This window comes from Leptodactylus fuscus, chromosome 9 (assembly GCF_031893055.1).
Source record: "Leptodactylus fuscus isolate aLepFus1 chromosome 9, aLepFus1.hap2, whole genome shotgun sequence".
Classification (NCBI taxonomy): Eukaryota; Metazoa; Chordata; class Amphibia; order Anura; family Leptodactylidae; genus Leptodactylus; species Leptodactylus fuscus.
The window spans coordinates 29,799,052-29,819,589 of NC_134273.1; the positions used below are offsets into that span (position 1 = coordinate 29,799,052).

Genomic DNA, 20,538 nt, shown 5'->3' on the forward strand with positions numbered 1-20,538 from the left:
TGAAAATATGTGGCCACTTTAGATCATCAACATGTATGTCTCAGAAAACCTCTTTAACTGAGCTAGCCTTACTGTAGGTCATCACTATATGATTGATGGGTTTTGTCATCCACACTAATCAGCTGATCTGGCTGCCTCCATGTGCCAGTAGCTATTGTATTGGATAGAGCTGGTAGCAGCTCTAAGTCTACTCAAGTAATTGAGCTGAAGCCCCGTCCAATGTATAATGGAGCTGAGGAAGACCGCCATATCAGCTGATCAGTGCAGGATCTGGGTGTCAGACCTCCTCGGATCCAATACTGATGACCAATCTAGTATGAAAAACCACTGGGGGCTGGGAAAACTTTATTTACCTCTTGCTTTGCACTAGGTTCAGATTTGGATACATACAAATTTAATTGGAAATCTCCTTAAAGAGGACCTTTCATGTCTCAGGCACATGCGGTATTATATACCGCTAGAAAGCCGACAGTGTGCTGAATTCAGCGTGGTATCAGCTTTCCCGTTATGTGCCTCTGCTAAAGAGCTGTCGGTGCCATTACCATACCTCTTCAGTGTCAGTAGGGCGTTCCTGACAGTCTGTGAGGAATAACCCTCCTGACAGTAGAGTCCATAGCGCTGTACTGTAAGAAGGAGCGTTCCTTACCGCCCAACGATGACGCTGAGTGGTGAGGATGCCCCCCCTACTACTAGTCTATAGACGACTACTGTCAGGAAGGAGGGGGGGGGGGGCGTTCGGTATGTTAACGGCATCAATAGCATCACAGACTGTTGGGAACGCGCTTCTGACACTGAAGAGCTATGGTAACGGCACTGACATCTCTTCAGCAGAGGCACATAATGGTAAAGACAATAGTGGGCTGAGTTCAGTGCACTGTCGGCTTTCTAGCAGTATATAATACCGCATTTGCCCGAGGACATGAAAGGTCCACTTTAAAAAGTAGGAGTCACTTTTTTTTTTTTTTTCTATAACAAGGCTAGATCTCCAACCTGCAAGACACTGAAAATTTTTGCACATTTGTAGTATCTAGAAAAAGTATTTCCTCTCTATCACAACAGAGAAATGTTCTAAGTTGAGCCTAGTCCGAGTTACCATGTGGACAGTAAATGCCTCCTAAATCACCTCAATTCTAGTAATGACATCCATTAATTACAATGTTGTTTGCTTAGTTAGTCACCAGCTCTTCACGTCTCTAACATATGGGGCAAACAGACCATATAAACTTGTAGCATCATTAATTTTGCCTGCATATGTATGGGTCAGTACAATACAAAGTACATACCATCCTCCCAAATTGATAAATTGCTGGGAAGAGCCCCAACAGAGAAAATGGGAGGGAAACTCTGCGGGAGTTAACGCCTTAGAATTTTTTACACATGCATAGAACATTACTTTTTATCAGAGACAGCCCTTGGACTCATTCACATAGAATAGCACTAAGAAAGCACAGCTAATACTAAGGGGAAAATAAAATTCGGCTGTGTTCACATCTGCATTGCAGACTCCTCTGGTGCGGAATCCTAAAATCGCAGACGAAAAATTCCAGTAAGCATGACTGGTTTGTCAGGTGAATTCACAGAGAAAACATCAAATACCCAACATACCCTATTATAGGCAGTGGGGTCCCTTGGAGTCTGGTTTTGTCCATCAGATCTGTCTCTATTGTTTAATCTGATATCAGCATTTCTGTCAATATGAAAATGAGCTCTTTGGAGTAATATGGGTTTTGCCATTGCTGTACCCTCCGTCCCACCCTTCTCCTTATTGACTGTCTCAGATAGTGTATACCTAATCTCATGTCACCCTGATTTGTGTCACACTCACCGCTGCTCATTGTCTTGGCGCATGCGCTGTACTGCTGTAATTCCTGCCTGGTCAATGTTCTATGCATGTACTGAGATTGTGAGCAGCATTAAATGAAATAAAAATCGGGGCCAAGTAAAATTAGGTTTATACTACCTGGTCTTGTCAATTGATGGGGGTGGAGTGTTCTTACTTCTTTGAAGCATTGGCAATATCCACATTGCTTCAGAAAGAGTATGTCCATGTTGACAAAAACCTCAATATACCTTTCCTCTGGAGGAGAATCAATTTACATACAGCAATCCCTATTTTATGATCCACCCTTTAGACCCCACACTAAGCACATCTCTGTGGATTAGTTTTGCCTGGAGTGTTCCTAAAATTTTAAGTTAAAGGGGTTGTCCAGCCAATAGAAGTAAAATATAAGTTACCCCTCAAGCAATAATTGGTAAAGCTCTGATCGATGGGTGTCCCACCATTGGCATCCCCACAAATTCTTAATAGGTGTGCCATTTCATTCATTTCAATGGGATAGAGATAGCCGAGTGCAGTATTTTGGCTATCTCTCTCCGCCAGTCCCATCGAATTGAATGAAGCAGCATGTGCTCTATGACCAACCCCTCCATTCAAAACTGGGGAGTGGAATATTTCAGTTCCCAACAGTGGGACTGCCTCTGATCAGCACGTTACCCTTTTATCGTATGGGTATGTGGTAACTTTTCTGGATGCAATTGCAGATCAGTCTAATATTACCGTCTGCAGGGGCTGGGGTGGAAATAGTCAAAAAGGATCGTCTTTCTTAGCGATGACTACAATGCCTTCATTTTCCCAACAGGCCTCCACCTTTGAAGGTTCCTTGTGTGACTCCCAGCAATATGTATTTTGCTATATGAATGACTTGTATTTAACAATGCCGCTTAATTCATCTTTTTATTGTTACTATCTGTGAAAAGTCGCTTGATAAATAGCTGTCTTCACTAAAAGCACTTGTGGTGATTTATTGCCCGGGTCCGGCACTTCATGTATCATCAGAAGTGGACAGCCTACTTGATTTCATGGGTTATTTAACTCGAGAAAGGGAAAGTAACAGTAAACCGTACATTTCAGCTTTCTAACCATTCTCTCGTAGCGGCCAAGGTAAACACGAGGGGGTCCCCTGTGACTTTCTTGCTTTCACCGTGGAATGTTGAGGAACTTACATAGCTACGTATTTATGACAAGTTCTTTTCTGCAGGCACGCTCAGATTGTCCAGTTAATGCTGTTTTCCTAAATCTTTCCTTCTTTTTTTTCCCTTTGTGTGTGCGCCAATCCTTCCCGTCTCCCTTAACGTAGCAAGCTGAGCAGTTGTTCAATCAGATGTACAATCCTGTAAGTGACTATATCTAAGAGACACAACACAGCATGTCCCATCCATCGATATAGGACTTCACACATCTTGTCTCGTAGCATCCCTCCAGCTCTGGCTCTGCCTGCATCATATCTGTGTATCAATGTTGGGAACGGTCATACGATAGCTTCTGCTTTTTGGCAGTGCCGCTAACATGCATGAAAGGTGGCGAATGGGTTAACTTCATTTTATACCCGGCAGGATCCTTCAGAATTTATGTATTATTAAATTACAATAATGACTTGTTAAGTCCAGATGGTTTTAGAGATGAAATCAATATGTAGATTTTTTTGTCATTAAAATAATTACTTCGAAACTAACTCTCTTTCCATAAGCGTAATTGTGATTAAGCCTCCGCAATGTGGGATGTATTACAGTACTATACCACAGCATCGGGAAGATCAGCCGCGTTACTGGCAGTACATGCATGTGGTTTAGAAGGGACTTAAAGGGAGGCCACAGTGATCCTTAATAGCTTCAGGTAGACAAATGTATTAAAGGGGCATTCCAGCCACAAGTATTTTTCTTTCACCTTGTGATATCAGTGGGGGTCCAATTTCTGCAAAACACTTCAGTTACTAGAATGGTGAACCTCAGACCCCAAGCACATGACCATAGTTTTGGTCCTTATGCCATCCATTATTACATATCTGTAAAAATGGATAACATACGAATCTATTCATTGTAAGGACCCATACACACATCTGCATTTTTCACTTATCTATACAGGGGCTGTACCATCAAGCTGCAAAGTATAGAGTAGCTCCTATTCTTGTCTGGTTTTGTGTTTCAGCCCCTCTAGTTTAATGATAGGGTCCTTGAAAGATGCAGACGGCAAAGATGCCATTGGTGTTCCGTTTTAAAAGGACACGCACGTAACTAGAGTCTTGTGCATAAGTCTAAAGGAGCATTCACACTACCGTCTGTGTCCGACAGGTAGTGTCCGCTCTTAGTGTCCGCTCAAAATCTGGCACGGACATTAGGAGCGGACACTAGCTGTGTCTGTGACACCTGTCATTTATTTAAATGGGCATCAGGTGCGTTCTTTTGCACTCCGTGCCCTTCCTTCCCTGTCCGCATGTAAAGATGTCTGACTTCTCAAGCGGACAGAAAAACCCTACATGTCGGACATATTTACATGCGGACAGTGAAGGAAAGGCACGGAGTGCAAAAGAACGCACCCGATGCCCATTTAAATAAATGACAAGTGTAACGGACACAGCTAGTGTCCGCTCCTAATGTCCGTGCCAGATTTTGAGCGGACACTAGGAGCGGACACTACCTGTCAGACACAGACGGTAGTGTGAACGCCCCCTAAGTGTGTATGTCTTTTTCACTGGAGTTTTCTATGAAAATAGTATCTGAACATATGAGTGCTCAGTTGTCTCTTCCTAGGGACGTTGTGTAGTGCTTCAGCATATATTCTTGATCAGCTCCTCTCCATCATGGATATGGGGGCTAGATATCAGATATTCCCAATCATTAACTGCCCCATATGTAAGTCTTTACACCCACATATACACATGGCCCCAGCGCTGATCAGCTGTTCGGGATTGCAGCTGGATTTAGGTACTATGCAGTGTATGGAGCCACAAATGCATGAGTCTGCACATTGTATAGAGGACATGCGGCCTTTCTACAGCTTGAAGTAAGTAGGAGTTGAGCTGCAGTGCCCACTAGACAATGTATAGAGCCATCTGTTTCTGGTCTATGGCCTATTCTGATGAAAACCTGCTAAAGGAGATGTCCAGGAATTATTATTATTATTTTTTTCACTGCATTGCCTGGACAACCCCTTTAAGGTTGAGGTTCATACATTGCAGAAAAGTATGGATACAAAGTTGTGCTATACAGCCAAAGAAAAGTGAATGACTTTTTATTTATTCTCAACACGTTGCAGAAAGTGTAATGTTTTTTATACATTCATGTGTTTTTAAAACATGCAGGTTGCTTATACATGGAAATGCTGTGTTTTCCCCAAAAAAATTATAAGAGGGAAGCAAAAATGAAAAAACACAGTGAAAAACACATGCGTTCTTACTACATTTTTTTCTGTGCTTTTCTGCTGCATTTTTTACAGCATTTTTATCTTCATTTCTCTATGTATGGCTTAGCCTTAAAGGGGTTGGCCACTTTCAGACCAATTTTGACAAACAAATGTACAATAATAAGATATATAATTTTCCAATATACTTTCTATATCAATTCCTCACAGTTTTCTAGATCTCGGCTTGCTGTCATTCATTCTGTTACTTCTAGAGGATAAAACTCTGACCATGGTCATGTGATTTCCAGTCCATGGTCATGTGATGAGCACACAGGTGCGGCTCGTTATAGTCACAGCCCAGTAATTAGACATCTGCCTGGTAATCAGCTGTGTACCTGTGTCCTCATCACATGACCATGGACCGTAAATCACATGACCATGGTCAGAGTTTTATCCTCTAGAACAGGGGTAGGGAACGTACGGCTCTCCAGCTGTTGCAAAACTACAACTCCCAGCATGCATACTGACTCTGCTGTTCTGGGAACTCCCATGGAAGTGAATGGAGCATGCTGGGAGTTGTAGTTTCACAGCAGCTGGAGAGCCAAAGGTTCCCTACCCCTGCTCTAGAAGTAACAGAATGAATGACAGCAAGGAGAGATCTAGAAAACTGTGAGGAATTGATACAGAAAGTATATTGGAAAATTGTATATCTTTTTATTGTACCTTTGGTTGTCAATATTGGTCTGAAAGTGGCCAACCCCTTTACGTATTCAGTCACCCAAAATTTCACAATGTTGCCTGTCCACATATTACATGACCGGCAATGTATTAGAATGGCAGTCATTTTTCTGCTATAGGGCAAAACCGCCACCGCTAATCTGCTATTGATGACAGGTCATCAATATTAAAGCTCAGGCAAACACCTTTAATATTTGAGCGTATTCTATCCTCTTAAATCTTTGATAAGGTACAGAACAGAAGATAAGAGAAGTGGAAGTAATGTGCATTAATTTATATATTTATTTTTATTAGATTCTTCAAAAAGTACCCAAAACTTTTTGCTGTTTTTGAGAAAGGGTTTTATAGTCTAAGGGCCCCTTCACACGGAGTATACGCTGGCTGATTCTGAACATGTAACACGTTCCGAATCAGTGGCGTTTAAAACAGATCCCATTGCTTTCTATGGGAGCCGGCATACGTGCGCTCCCCATAGAAATGAATGGAAAAAAGCATCCCATTAATTTCTATGGGGAGCGCACGTATGTTGGCTCCCATAGAAAGCAATGGGATCTGTTTTAAACGCCGCTGATTCAGGACATGTTACACGTTCAGAATCAGCCAGCGTATACTCCGTGTGAAGGGGCCCTTACTCCAACAGTGAGATATAAAAAGTCCATATGCATCCTCTATATCTCCATCTTTCAGAAAGTTTGTGATCTAGTCCTGTGGCATCAGCTGCCATTTTCTTGGACCTGTATGAATATTTAGCACCAGCCTTCCACAGTATGCCTACGTTTTTTTTCTCAAGATCAGAGACGCCATGAGGTCACCTGCCTGCTCGCACCTTATACGAAGTAATCCAGACAACTCCCTGTCCTGAATGATCACACCATTGTCCTGGCCCGTTCACCTTATAAAGCAATGTATTATATTCTAGCTCTCGTATACTTTTCCCTTGAGTATAGACCTTGATAACTCATCTCTTTGCCCACTGGCACTTTTAGTCAGCGTTACCACAGGTTTTACTTTGTCTTGTCAGCAAATGCCATTGGTTGGCTCACCAGGCCAAGTTCACGTTCATGACATGCACGGCACGCCTCGACTTTGCTCAGTCACTACTTCCCGATGCTGACATGGTTTTCGATAATTAAAATAAGCAGTTGCTTAGCTTTAATCATTGTCTGACTAACATGTGGTTTTTACAATAAATCCCCCAAGGACAACTTTGTCAATAACAATTGCCCAAATTGCAGTCCTCGATTTTGCCCGGGCATTGCATAAATGTCCCTGTGTTGCATTTTGCAAGATTTTTCTCATCACCGAGGCTCCAGTTTGACCCGTTCCTTGCTCTCATCTTCTTTTTAGACTTATTAATTCCAGTTCTTTCTTGTCTTTTTAATCACAAGCAACCTGTAAGTGATGAACCACACATACCGTCTCTGGGCAGTGCTCTATCTTGTGGGAAAACTTGCAGCACGACTTGAATTTACGGGACACACCAATGTTTTCCAGCTGAGGCGAAAACACAAAATAAAGCACAACTTCTAACAATGGGCCCCAAGTATGTCTAAGATCAGATGTACACGATGTGTCTCCACCAGGGAAACAGAATTTAATTTTGTTTTGCTTCACGGCACAGCAAGTTTCCCCATTCAATGTCTGTTTTCTGCAGATTGCTCTGCACAGCACGGCCCTAGGGGTTGCGTTGTGAGCCAGAACTCTCTGTGAAGCAGAGCAAGGAAAACTGGTTCCCATCCTTTATACTTGCGGGAACAAGCCGTATTAGGTCCTGGTCTCCTGGAGTCAGCTGAGAATAGTTTTCTTTACGGCACTTTAGTTGCACAATGCAGACCTGCTGCATGTTCACCCACTAATGGTCCTAAATAAGTGGGAGATCTTTTGTAATGAATAGTTTGGAACTGATCTATTATGGATACGGGAATTGCATGAAGTTTTTCCAAATTCTAGTTAGTATTTATGCACCTACTAGTTTCTAAGTGGTTGTAAGGGAATCGGAAAGATTATGGGGGGAAAAAAAAAACTTAACCATATATTAAGAAATATTTCATGTTACCATGAGAACACATTGGCTGATTTATCACCCCTTCTCCAGAATTCAGTTTTTTATACCTATTTTTTAATGTTAACACTTCATTTAAGCATGTGCACAACTTTTTTTAGGAGTTGCCCCTAATTCTCAAAATTTTTAAAACAATTATCTGGAATGTGGGCGTGATTTAGATGGTGTATAGCTGCAAACCTAAGGTCCTATACGCACCAGTATTTTGTGGATGTGTGATGCTTGTGATAACGGATTGCACTCCACTCTGCTTATTTTTGGTTTGTGTGCGGTCCTGTTTTTCCGCATCCATACTTTTCGTCTCCTTTATGTATGTGAGAAACAGATGACACATGGATGCCATAGTTTTTTGGGTTTTTTTTTATCATGGAAAAAACAATGTTTTGTTTTTTTTTCATGGATCCACAGACCTTAAAAAAATCTTTTTGAAAAAATGTATTGAAATGAATGCAGACTGCATGAGAAGTGCAGTCTGCATACATACGTCATTTGTGGACATGTGAATAAGGCCTAATTTGTTCTACGCAACTTTTTTAAAGATAGCAATTTTTTTTTTTTTGCAGAAACACTGTCCACTTCTGACTTGGCTTAAAAAAAAAATGCACTAAAAATCCTTTGTGAGCTCTGGTACTCTCCAACTAGAAAATTAGGATAAATTTATGAACCATTTGAAAAAATTGTCGCAAAAAACACACTAGCTAAAAAGCCAACCCATGAAATTGGCATAAAAAAATTCTCCGATGATAAATAGGTACCATGTGTATCACCATGTATTCCCACTGTTTTGTATTGTATATTCTAGAAGTCATTGCTCTGCTACGTGCTATAATTTTTTTCATATAAAAATTTCCATTCATTCTTTTTTTTTTTTTTTTTTTTTTTTTTTTAAATCACAGATGGGGAAATCTAGAGTTGATATTTTTTGACAGATTAGAGCTATAGAGAATTGAAACGTATGTTATGCTGAAGGATCCTGCATGGTATAATGTGCACGCATGTTTTTCTTTTGTAATTCACCGTAATATATTGTCTTTAGAAAGTGTGTGGAAGTGGAAATATGTTGTATATGTTTTGTTCTGGACTGTTTCACATTCTGTAAATTTGGCTTTTGAATGTAATTAAGAAAGGAAATTCTTGCTGGAAAATGTTATAACAGTTGATAACAATTGACAGATATTTATAATGCGCTTGTTTTGTCAGAAGTGGACTACATAGAGAGCCTGGAGGAATTGACCATGTATACCTAATACCACGGACTTGAAAAAAATGACATTTTCGGAATCTAGTTGGTTCTTGTTTTGTGAACATTGTCTGCTTAGTAATAGTCAGTCTATATCCTACCACTTAAGTGGAATAACTTACAGTTGCCATGTGGCCCATATTGTAGTTTTTACCCGTTAAATAAAGTAAAACACTTTGGCAACCCTCAATCCTCTCCAAAGTATTTGTGGTAGGATTTGTCATGGTGAATTACTCTACATAGATATTTTCTTAGAACGGTCCTGCTTGTTGGGCGCCTCTACATATCCATGTTATAGACCTGTAGTCACACACGGGGTCTCCACAAGGCATCCTATTTTCCAGTAATGGTGAATATGATTATAACGTGGCACGTGGTGGAGACTGGCACTGTCTTTCATAAAAATGCTCACAGAATTCAAGAGGAAAGACCTCTGCAAATTTATACAACAATCATGGCCCCTCGTCAAGGTAACCTGAATATGATCTAAGGCCGGGGCCACACGCTGCGGGAAAAATCATGGCATTTTACAGTAATTGCAAAGTGGATGGGATTCTTGCGAACTCCATGCCCACTTTGTGGGTAAAACCGCAGCGCGGACACGTTGCGATTTTCAAAACTGGCGTGGTTTTAGAAATTGCAACATGTCGATTATGTCTACGGAAATACCGGTGGCTTTCCCGTAGATAAAATTGTAACTGAAAGTCTGCGGAGGAAAACTTCGCAAACTTTCTGTTCAAAGCACTGTGGGAAGCACCATGATGCAGTCCCAGCGCTGATTTTCCCGCAGAGCTTTAGCGCTGCATATAGTCTTGTGAGGCCTTAGTATAAAGGAGTTCTCCAAGACACAAAAATAAGTGGATTATCCTCAAGACAAACCATAACTGTTTGATGGTCTGATCTCCAGGAACCTATTATATAGTAGTATAGTGCTGCAACTTATTCCATTGTGGTGAAGGGCATCTTAAATCCAGTCCTCATTCAATCAAACATTGTCTGTACATTAACAAAAATAAATAAATTTTAAATTCCCCCACTACTCCCAATCTGGTCGCCTTGCTGGTCTCTACTTCCTGCAGCAAATACTATTTGATGTCCAAACACAGAGACGAGACCGTTGACCACAACAGGTGACCAGTGCTGTCGTGCGTGACAAGTGTTTGGCCGCATAGTCACTTGTCTCTGTGCTGGGACATCATCACTCCTTTGTGTAGAGACTTATAGGACTTTAATATATGCTAACATTAGACCTCTGGTCTGATCTATTCAGTACCCCAAATCTAGAACATATTATTACCCAGATCACTGGTTCCTACAGAAGAAGTGAGGACTTCTTGGCCAAGGCTTGACGTAATGTGTTAAAGCCTTCAGGCTCATCCCTCATTTTTTAATAAAGTTCCTAAATGTTACTCAATGTGAGCCTGTTAGATCTTTTCAGCTGGTTGTCCTATAAAACCTCTGGTCTAAGCCAAGACCCTTATTGTAGATGAGAGATCCCTGGATTTGGTTGTAGTCTCAAACTGTTGAAATCTCTTGTTTTTATTTACTTAGCGCAGGAAGTTTAGTATTCTGTAAAATTAACATCCAGATTGTACATCTGCCAGTTGTAGCTCTCCTGTCTCCCAGAAGTAAGGAGTATAAAAACGTATTTCCTTTAAGGATTAAGGTTGCCAAACAAATTAGGAATTGTTGATGCTTGCAGATTTCTCTTCATTTATTGCTAGGTAGAGTAAACTTGAGTGAATGACACATTGAAAGAAGTTTGGTGTCCTTTCTGTACTTGTTACAAGAGCCTGACAAAAAGACTATGACACATAGCACAATACATGTTTAATTGTTGAGGTTCCCATATATATATATATATATATATATATATATATATATATATATATATATATATGCAAATATTTTCATACCAAACTATTGTCCCAATGCATCTACAATAAAAAAAAAAAAGAAAAAAAAAAGGAATTTTATAACAGGTCTTCGTAACGTGTCCTAAGGTTATTCTCCATAGTAACAGACTACAACAGACTCCATGTAGACTGATCCCTTCCCTCTGTCCACTCTGTCTTATACATGGGGATAGATAATGGACGAGTATGACTGCAAGATAAGAGCACACGGGTACGTTGTCTATTACTATGGAGATATATAGGACTACATAGGAGCCGTAACACAAAATGATGGAAATTTTTCATTAAGATTATCGAAAGTTTCTTCATTTTAGTTACATTGGAGCAATGAAATCTAGAAAAGGCCTTCATCCAGTAGAGCAACTTAAAGAAGTATAGTTACAGATATGTTTTGTTAAAGGGAAATTCTCTGTTTACTATGTAGGAACAGAAGCAGAGAATTTCTAGTGCAGCTTTATGTGCTCTGCACTCTTTATCATTTGTCTCCCTGCCGTCTACTTTTCCAAAATTTGTCATTTTCCTTCCTCCTTAATCCTATGTGCTGTTTAGAGTTTCTTCACTTATCAAGCAGGAAATATTGAAATTCTTGGCTCAGATGTACAGCTTAAATGGTTACCCAGGGACTGATCAGAAAATGTATTTCTCTAAGGTTTTATTTCGAGTGAACATTGGGTTTCCAGGCTTGGCCCAACTCTGGGTTCTATGATCAGAACCAGCATCCAGCACCCAAGTTAAACCACCGCCTTCTTCCTCTTGTATATTCACAGGTATTATCTGTACTGTAGTGGCTGTCTTTACCATGACAGTGAGATATTAAAGACTATATGTTATACCATTATAGCACAGGTGGATACCAGGAGGGAAGAACCAGATTGACTTGGGTGCTAGTTCCGATTAAGTAATCCAGGATCAGAACCTGTCGGGAAACTCACAGTTGACCCGGATAGATGCTAGTAGATATAAGTGTTTAAGCATTCCCTGGACAATCCCTTTAGTTATCTTAAAGGGAGTCTACATCACCAAAAGCACTTATATGGCATTGTAGAGCCGGATAGTGAACATACTTTGTATTGTGTCAAATTGCTACCATACTTCTAAGAAAGTCATATTCTGTTAGAAGATCATCTGTTTGGAGTACTAGAGGCACGACTGTGCTTGTATTAGGGTATACAGGATTTGAAGTGAACACTATGACTGTAGCCTATGCTAGTAATAGGAACATTGAATTTTAAACAAGAGTTATAAATGTAAAGATGAATCACAAGGAAATCAAATACCCAGTGCCTGCTCTTCCAAGTGCCTTAAGTAGAATAGCTTCTTCTTTTATCTTAAATGGGTTCAATTGGATTTTTTTATGGCTTACCCTTAGGATTGGGCGTAAATATGTGATTAGTGGGGTCCGCAGCAATTAGCTCTGTGCCCTGTATAGTGGTCAGGTGCCATCACTGCAACTCCTCTCCCATTGACTTCAATGAGAGCTGAACTGCAGTAATGGGGCGCGGGCACTATACAGAGACTGGAGACAACTGCTTCTGCCTATGTGCTATGTATAGCATGGGTGTCAGAAGAAACCCCATACAGCTGATCCATAAGGGGGAAACCTACTGGCCCCCCACCAATCACAAAACGAATCCGGGCCAACCCCTTTAAAAAATATGAGATGATGATTTTCAATAGAATTGCCTTTGGGGGAACACAGTGCAGACTGATATCAGCTGATAATATCTGATGTATAATATGCCGTGATATTACTTCTGATACACGATTTTTCTTTTGTTCTCGTTGCAAAGAACTCAAACCTTCTGACCGCAGTTTTGGTATTTGTTATTTTTCATTTTGCTTTACTTTATTTTGCATTGCATGTGGTTTACTGGCATTTTAGATTAGTCATTGCTTGCTCTTGCCTTGTTCTCTCTTCTTTGCCTGCTCTTTATGAAGACACCCGTGGGGCGTAATGAGAAGCAGGGGGTATCATTTCTTTGTGGTTATGTGAGTACACAATGGGCAAAGACTATTGTCATGCCTTGTAATATGTTCATTTTACATAATCGTTGAATCACGTCTGTTCTGGTGCATGATCTGTCTCTTTCATGCTCTGCCTGTTTTACCATGTTCTTTGTGTAGTGTTTGTTGTGGGTAACTGAAGTGTTGACGTGTTAACTGGATTTATGTCCTATGGAATAAAAGAGATTGTTTTGTAAAGTCCATCAATTTTTACTAGTCTTCTAGAAACACGTATGTAATAGATGATCACATCACCATCTTAGACATGGTCAAGTCAGCAAGGGAGCAACACAATATAGAAAAACCATAAATGTAACAATAATGCATATCAAAGGACCATTATACGTTATATACAGTAATGTGCAAAGATATTAGGCAGGTGTATACAGTTTCCATTCGCATAGTCATATGTGCAAATAGAGTTGTTCATGTATTCATACAGTTCTAGGAGCAATAATAGAGAAACTGCACAATACAAAGTTATAAGAAGCGATGCTCCAGGATTATTAAGAGAGACGAAAAGTCCTAAACACTGCATATTAGGTCCTACCCATGTAGATTTCTACAAATTAGATACTGCTTTTATAGTCACTACATATTAGGTACTTGTGACATAGTCACTACATATTAGGTACTTGTGACATAGTCACTACATTTTAGGTACTTGTGACATAGTCACTACATATTAGGTACTTGTGACATAGTCACTACATATTAGGTACTTGTGATATAGTTACTACATATTAGATACTTGTGATATAGTCACTACATATTAGGTACTTGTGATATAGTTACTACATATTAGGTACTTGTGACATAGTCACTACATAATTAGGTCCTTGTGACATAGTCGCTCCATAACAGCCATTACCCATTTGTTTTTCATAATTATTGGCAACTTGTCTCCACGACTGAAACTTTTTTTGGTCCTTTAAGGCTCATGAGGCTGAGGAGGAAGCCAGGATGAACCCAGAGCTCAACGACAGACTCAAACAATTGGATAAAGAGGTTTCTTACTACAGAGAGGAGTGCAGCAAAGCTCAGGCGGAGGTGGACAGGCTCTTACAGATTCTCAAAGAAGTGGAAAATGAGAAGAACGACAAGGACAAGCAGATAGCGGAGTTGGAAAGGTATCTTCTCCTTCTACTCTTTTTTCTGTCTTTTTGGTACCAGCCTCATTTGACTTCTTGACTTGTATCACTTCTGAGAAGTTCCCATCACTAAGGAGGAATCATCTGATTTAAGTGAAATGTTCAAAAACATTCATAGATCATGACATTTGAGGACTGATCTCTAGTTTAGCTACAGACTTAAAACTGTACCAATTGTTATTCCTTTTTTACATAGATCAGTATAGCTATGGGACATTTTGTCCTATTATGTGGCACCCTGTACCTCACCTGTACCTCACCTATCCCTACTGTAGGAAAAATGATTTGTAAGCTTTTCTGTTTTCAAAACTTCTGTCCAGTATGAGACAGTAAATGGTGAAAGGAGGTACTGTATTAGTTCTTTTCTTCGATGTGGCAGGCTCATGTTGTCAGAGGGGAGAGACCAGAGATTGTGTTTCAGTATTTGCCTTAGAAAGCTGCTGGATTAACAATCTTTCATCTAACAGATATTCTCTCTGACCCCCTATCTATATTGTTCACGTGAACGCTAGCACCCTATTACACATTAGACGATTGTCCGATCAGCCTAATGTGTATGATCACCTTAAACCTGTATGAGAAAGGAGACAAAAAAGGGGTACACATCTCTGACTCATAAAAGGCAGCATAGTACTAGGAAGAACTACATAACTACAAAAATTAGCTGGAGGAAGAAAAAAGACCTACACGCAGATTACTCTGCACACTACATTTGTCCTCATTACTCTTAATATTCTTTTACAATTGCTTAACTAGCAATGGCAATTATTTTGCCGAAACCCTAAGGGTGAATTCACACTGAGTAAACGCTAGCTTATTCTGAACGTAAAACACATTCAGAATAAGCAGCGTCTAAAGCAGCTCCATTCATTTCTATGGGAGCGGGGATACGAGCGCTCCCCATAGAAATGAATGGGCTGCTTCTTTCACTCCGTGCAGTCCCATTGAAGTGAATGGGGAGTGCCGGCGTATACGGCAAGCTCTGCTCATGCCGGAGCGTACACGCCGGCACTCCCCATTCACTTCAATGGGACTGCACGGAGTGAAAGAAGCAGCCCATTCATTTCTATGGGGAGCGCTCGTATCCCCGCTCCCATAGAAATGAATGGAGCTGCTTTAGACGCCGCTTATTCTGAACGTGTTTTACGTTCAGAATAAGCTAGCGTTTACTCAGTGTGAATGCACCCTTAATCTTCAATTGTGGGTAAAATCTTCCTCCCCAAGCTAAAATCTCTAAGGTGACTATTATTTCTACAAACTGCATTGTAGAAACCCAACTTTAGAAGTCGAGCAACCTTCTTTTGTTATATCACCCACTGTATGGGAACATGTGCAAAAATAACATAGTGACTAATAAAAACATTATTCATTGCTGTATTATGGTGCGACACGTCACCTGGGACCATGTACAATCCGTGTCTGGAAAATTAGACATTACAACCTTCGAAAAGGTCAGTTTGGATGTGTGTCTTATAACATCCCAGTCTATATGGAGTCACCTTTAACATGTACATGAGGTATGCAGATACAGCTGACAGCAGTCATTCTACTGCCAATACTCCTCCTAATTTCCCCCTTTTTACCTTTATATTGCTATTTATTTGTGTCCCGTTTTCACTTGACGTGCAGGGAACTCCCTTTGCAATAATAATCTGAGGTCAAGGGGAAGTACATGACAAGACGTGTCCCTATAGGTGTGAATGGTGTGAGTTTAGCACCTCGGTATATGATGTGTTAGCAGGGTAAACTTGGCTATCAGGTTCATTATAATCTGTCTGGTCCCTTCACAACTGCCGTGATACATTTTTATAGCATCTACGCTGTTGAATGTGAAAATATCAAAGGCCTCGAGAGACCATTAACACATAAGGTATTTTTAGATTCCAAAACCTATGTCTGTCACAAGAAACAAATGTGGACGTATTCCTTTCAGGATTTATTTTTTAGGGGTTTTTTGTGATTTTTTTTTTCCATTTTTTTATGAGACCTCTTCCAAGTAAAAATATATGTTTATTTGCATGTTCAGGTAGGTGCTTGGTTTTTGTAAACGTGTACACTTGCTGATGTTATGGGGGCTTTATTCTTGGATACCTCATGAGTAGCAGTTACCTATAGGGTAGCCACTGTGTCAATGAATTGAGTTTTTTTCTTGAAGCTCAAATGTAAGGAGAACAAGACATGAAAGCTGACCCTTAAACTGGTTTGTCCCCCTTAGTTATAGAACAACTTACAACTACAAATTCTTAGAGCACTTTTGGCTGTGATCATTGAGTGATGAATGGACTCATAAATTTTCTATAGAACCCAAATTATACTCTGAACAGAACTGGACAAAACCAATTGGGCGTGGTACTTGCTTGGGGTCTCAGCATCTAGATAGACCCCCTCAACAAATCTTGTGACATGGCACTATGACACTCAAAAGTTTTTTTTAAAAGTTTAGTTATACTTTAAAATATTAAAGAAGACCTTTCACCACCTCCTCTAACTCCAACTCTTTTCATCCTTTAATAGGCTCTGTGCCGCTGATTCTGACATCGATGGGTTTCTTTCTCTAGCCCCTACTGTTCTTATGGAATTGATGCTTGATAATGCTAACTAGACTCCCTAATATCAGGTGGGTGGTGTCACTGTCCACCTCTGATTGGAGCTCTTGAGTCACGCCCTCTTGCTTGCCCTTGCCTCACTACACCCACATGACAATGGAGAGTCTAGTTACCATATCAGGCACCAAAACTAAGAGCACTGATTGCTCGTGAGCGGTCAGGAATAGAGAGAAAATCCCAACATTCAGTGGAGCACCAGTTATTAAAGAATGGAAAGAGCTTGAGCTGGTGGAGGTGGTGAAAGGTCCTCTTTAAATTTTATTCTCCTATATTCATCCTTTAATAGGCTCTGCGCCGCTGATTCTGACATCGATGGGTTTCTTTCTCTAGCCCCTACTGTTCTTATGGAATTGATGCTTGATAATGCTAACTAGATTCCCTAATATCAGGTGGGTGGTGTCACTGTCCACCTCTGATTGGAGCTCTGAGTCACGCCCTCTTGCTTGCCCTTGCCTCACTACACCCACATGACATTGGAGAGTCTAGTTAGCATATTAGGCACCAAAACTAAGAGCACCGATTGCTCGTGAGCGGTCAGGGGTAGAGAGAAAATCCTAACATTCAGTGGAGCACCAGTTATTAAAGAATGGAAAGAGCTTGAGCTGGTGGAGGTGGTGAAAGGTCCTCTTTAAATTTTATTCTCTTATATTCTATTTTCAGACTGCAGTTGTAATAGTTCTTTATTCTAATAATAAATGTCTGTTTGTTTTATATGTGTTTCTCTTTATGATTTGGATATTCAGCTATGGGTGAGTATGGCGTCTGATCCTTCTCTTTTGCTTTATGTGCACGCCTAGGATATGGCTATATAAAGATATTGAATGCTGGAAGCATGGTGCCATTTTGGTTTGCATTTGACAGCAGCTTTGAAAATTACTTTGTGCATTATAAGGAAATATTTTTGAAATTCATCCAAATTCTGCAGAAATGTAACTTCTCAATTTTTAACCTACATTTATTAGCAGTCATTCCTACCCACATACTTCTTCACTCCCACCTAGCATTTCCTAATCCTGATGTTCTTGCACTTTTACTATTTTTTGTCATTCCCATAGTGTACCTCTTTATTGGGTAGACACTAGATATATAGTGGCGCCATATAAATACACCTATTGATACACGCACCTACTTATCCAGGTTTTGCACTGCAGCTTTCAGCACATGGTGCCATCATTGTATTTATGTTTCCCCTTATAATCTTATTTAAGAAATAATCCCTTTTGTTGAGTATCTCTCATCTTAACTATGACTTTCTGCAGTGTATACATAGTACTTATCCTCCAAAGCACAAAGGAATTGTATTATCCTTGAGTTCTATTATTATTCACTCATTGCTCTTTTTTTCATTTTTTTTACTAGCTGTTTGAAGGGGAAAAAAAAAAGTATTTTATGTCTTGTGAGAGACCAAATGCTTTCATTTTAATTATTTTCATAACCATGCATGTGATATAAATAGATGGAATAGTAAAAAGTGCTAAATTCTGTGCCGATAATTTCTTTCATAGCTCAGGTTTTCTAATACAGATCTCTAAATGTATGTAGGCATTAGAGTTAAATAATGAAATTCTGCCTAAATGCAGCCACTGCTATGGGAAGCTTAAGGGGTAGTATATACTGTGTACTTGTTCTAGAAAGCAGTAAGATTACGCTAATGGCAGCTACAGGCAGCTAGAATTGTGCCTGTTATCTCTGTCTATGTAATGGGTGTGAAGCTCCACTTAAAGAGGACCTTTCACTAGGTCTAAAAGTCCAGTGAGGTACATCATCTGATCGGGGCTGTCATCCTGGGCATTTTGGTGTTTTGCTTATCCAAATCTGTTCAGCCATTCCAAAGATATAAGTGCTTTTAATGTTGATGCAGATTAGGGTCTACCATGCAAGTGGGCGGTAACACTGCATGACATACAGCACACATGGCGGTAAGACTGCATGACATACAGCACACAGGGCGGTAACACTGCATGACATACAGCACACAGGGCGGTAACACTGCATGACATACAGCACACAGGGCGGTAACCCTGCATAACATACAGCACACAGGGCGGTAACACTTCATGACACACAGCACACAGAGCGGTAACACTGTGTTAGGAGTATTTAGGTTCATTGCTTTCTATTTTTCTTACCTGGGGAGTTTTTGGCTGCGCAGTGTCTGGGGTGGCATCCTGGCGCTGCGGGGTTGTCCTGTCGTGGGTATTGGTGCACACCTTCTGACTTGCACGTGCGCACTGATGGTAGGCAGCTTTATCTCCTGGTTGATTAGTCTGTCCTCCCATTTGCACCTGGGAGGAGTGGTCTCTACTCTGTATTTAAACCCATGCCTCCCATGGTTCTGTGCTGAGTGTCTCTTTTACAGAGCTAGGCCTTAGCAGGAGGAGTAGGTGGTGTTCTGGGATAGAGGAAGTTCCGTGGTTGGTTTTTGGGAGGTTTGGGTGAACTAGTTGGTGTGTGAGTTTTCCCTTCTGTGTTCACCAATCCTCCCTCTGTGTGTATTGACTGTGTGAGTGAATTGCCTTATCCTTTGATTTCTACTCAGTTCCCCTGTGTTTGTTTCCTAGTGTAAGGTGCCTTCCCATATTGGTTTGGGGGAATCCTTTCCCACATTTTTCCTGTGTGCTGCTTGTGTTGTTAGTCAGCGCACACCCTTGTCAGTCCCTGTCAGTAGCAGCTTCACTTGTTCGTTAGGGGTGACCCCCTTTAGTCTCCAGTCCCTAGAGATCTTATAGGGCATTCCTTCTCCCACTTCCCTCTAGGTCTACGGTATCAGTGAGAGAGGAGCCGTCGGGGTCAGGCTTAGCCTGAGAACAGCCGACCCACACCCGTGAGGCAGGGACCGGGATAGCTAGTGGGAGTAGTGCAGGGCGAGATTCCCTACTGCTATTCCTTAGCCCCGTTGCAGCTACCTGGACTGACATAACACACTGCATGACATACAGCACATAAGGCGGTAACACTGCATGACATACAGCATACAGGGTGGTAACACTGCATGACATACAGCACATAGGGCGGTAACACTGCGTGACATACAGCACAGAGGGCGGTAACACTGCATAACATACAGCACAGAGGGCGGCAACACTGCATGACATACAGCACATAGGGCGGTAACACTGCATGACATACAGCACATAGGGCAGTAACACTGCATGACATACAGCACATAGGGCGGTAACACTGCATGACATACAGCACATAGGGCGGTAACACTGCATGACATACAGCACATAGGGCGGTAACACTGCATGACATACAGCATACAGGGAGGTAACTGCATGACATACAGCACATAGGGTAGTAACACTGCATAGAGAAACCACAGTGCTAAAAGGACATATATCTTTGAAATAGCTGAACAGATTTAGATAACCCAAACAACAAAATGCTGCAGTTGGCAGCTCCTATCAGATGATATATGACATGGGGCTTCTCAGACCTGGTGACGAGTCCTCTATAATGAGTGCAGAATATTGGACTTGAAAACTGACTTTAAGCACTTTTTGACCACAGTCACTCAGGGGAGTTTGGTGTTTCTGATGCATTTTTTTCAGCCAAAGCTTAAAGTTGATCCTTTAAGATAAAAAGAAAATATTAGAGACATATAATACACGTCTATAGATCCTGGTATTTGTTTTGGTT

General features: G+C 40.8%; 1 protein-coding gene across 8 annotated transcripts in view; it reads left to right on the forward strand.

Annotated features, from left to right (window-relative positions):
• The window catches only part of ERC2 (ELKS/RAB6-interacting/CAST family member 2), a 647,893-nt gene that overhangs the window by 250,855 nt on the left and 376,500 nt on the right, over positions 1-20,538 (forward strand). For 3 of the 8 annotated variants that reach the window (XR_012717476.1, XR_012717477.1, XM_075287893.1), the window contains 3 exons: positions 3,138-3,173; positions 13,074-13,124; positions 14,076-14,269. Coding sequence is in view for 1 of the 8 variants with exons in the window: in XM_075287893.1 (XP_075143994.1) it covers positions 3,138-3,173; positions 13,074-13,124; positions 14,076-14,269 (281 nt within the window). In the remaining 7 variants the exon portion in view is untranslated. The remainder of the gene's footprint in view (positions 1-3,137; positions 3,174-13,073; positions 13,125-14,075; positions 14,270-20,538) is intronic. The other 5 variants (XR_012717479.1, XR_012717480.1, XR_012717478.1 and 2 more) reach the window with 3 other exon arrangements.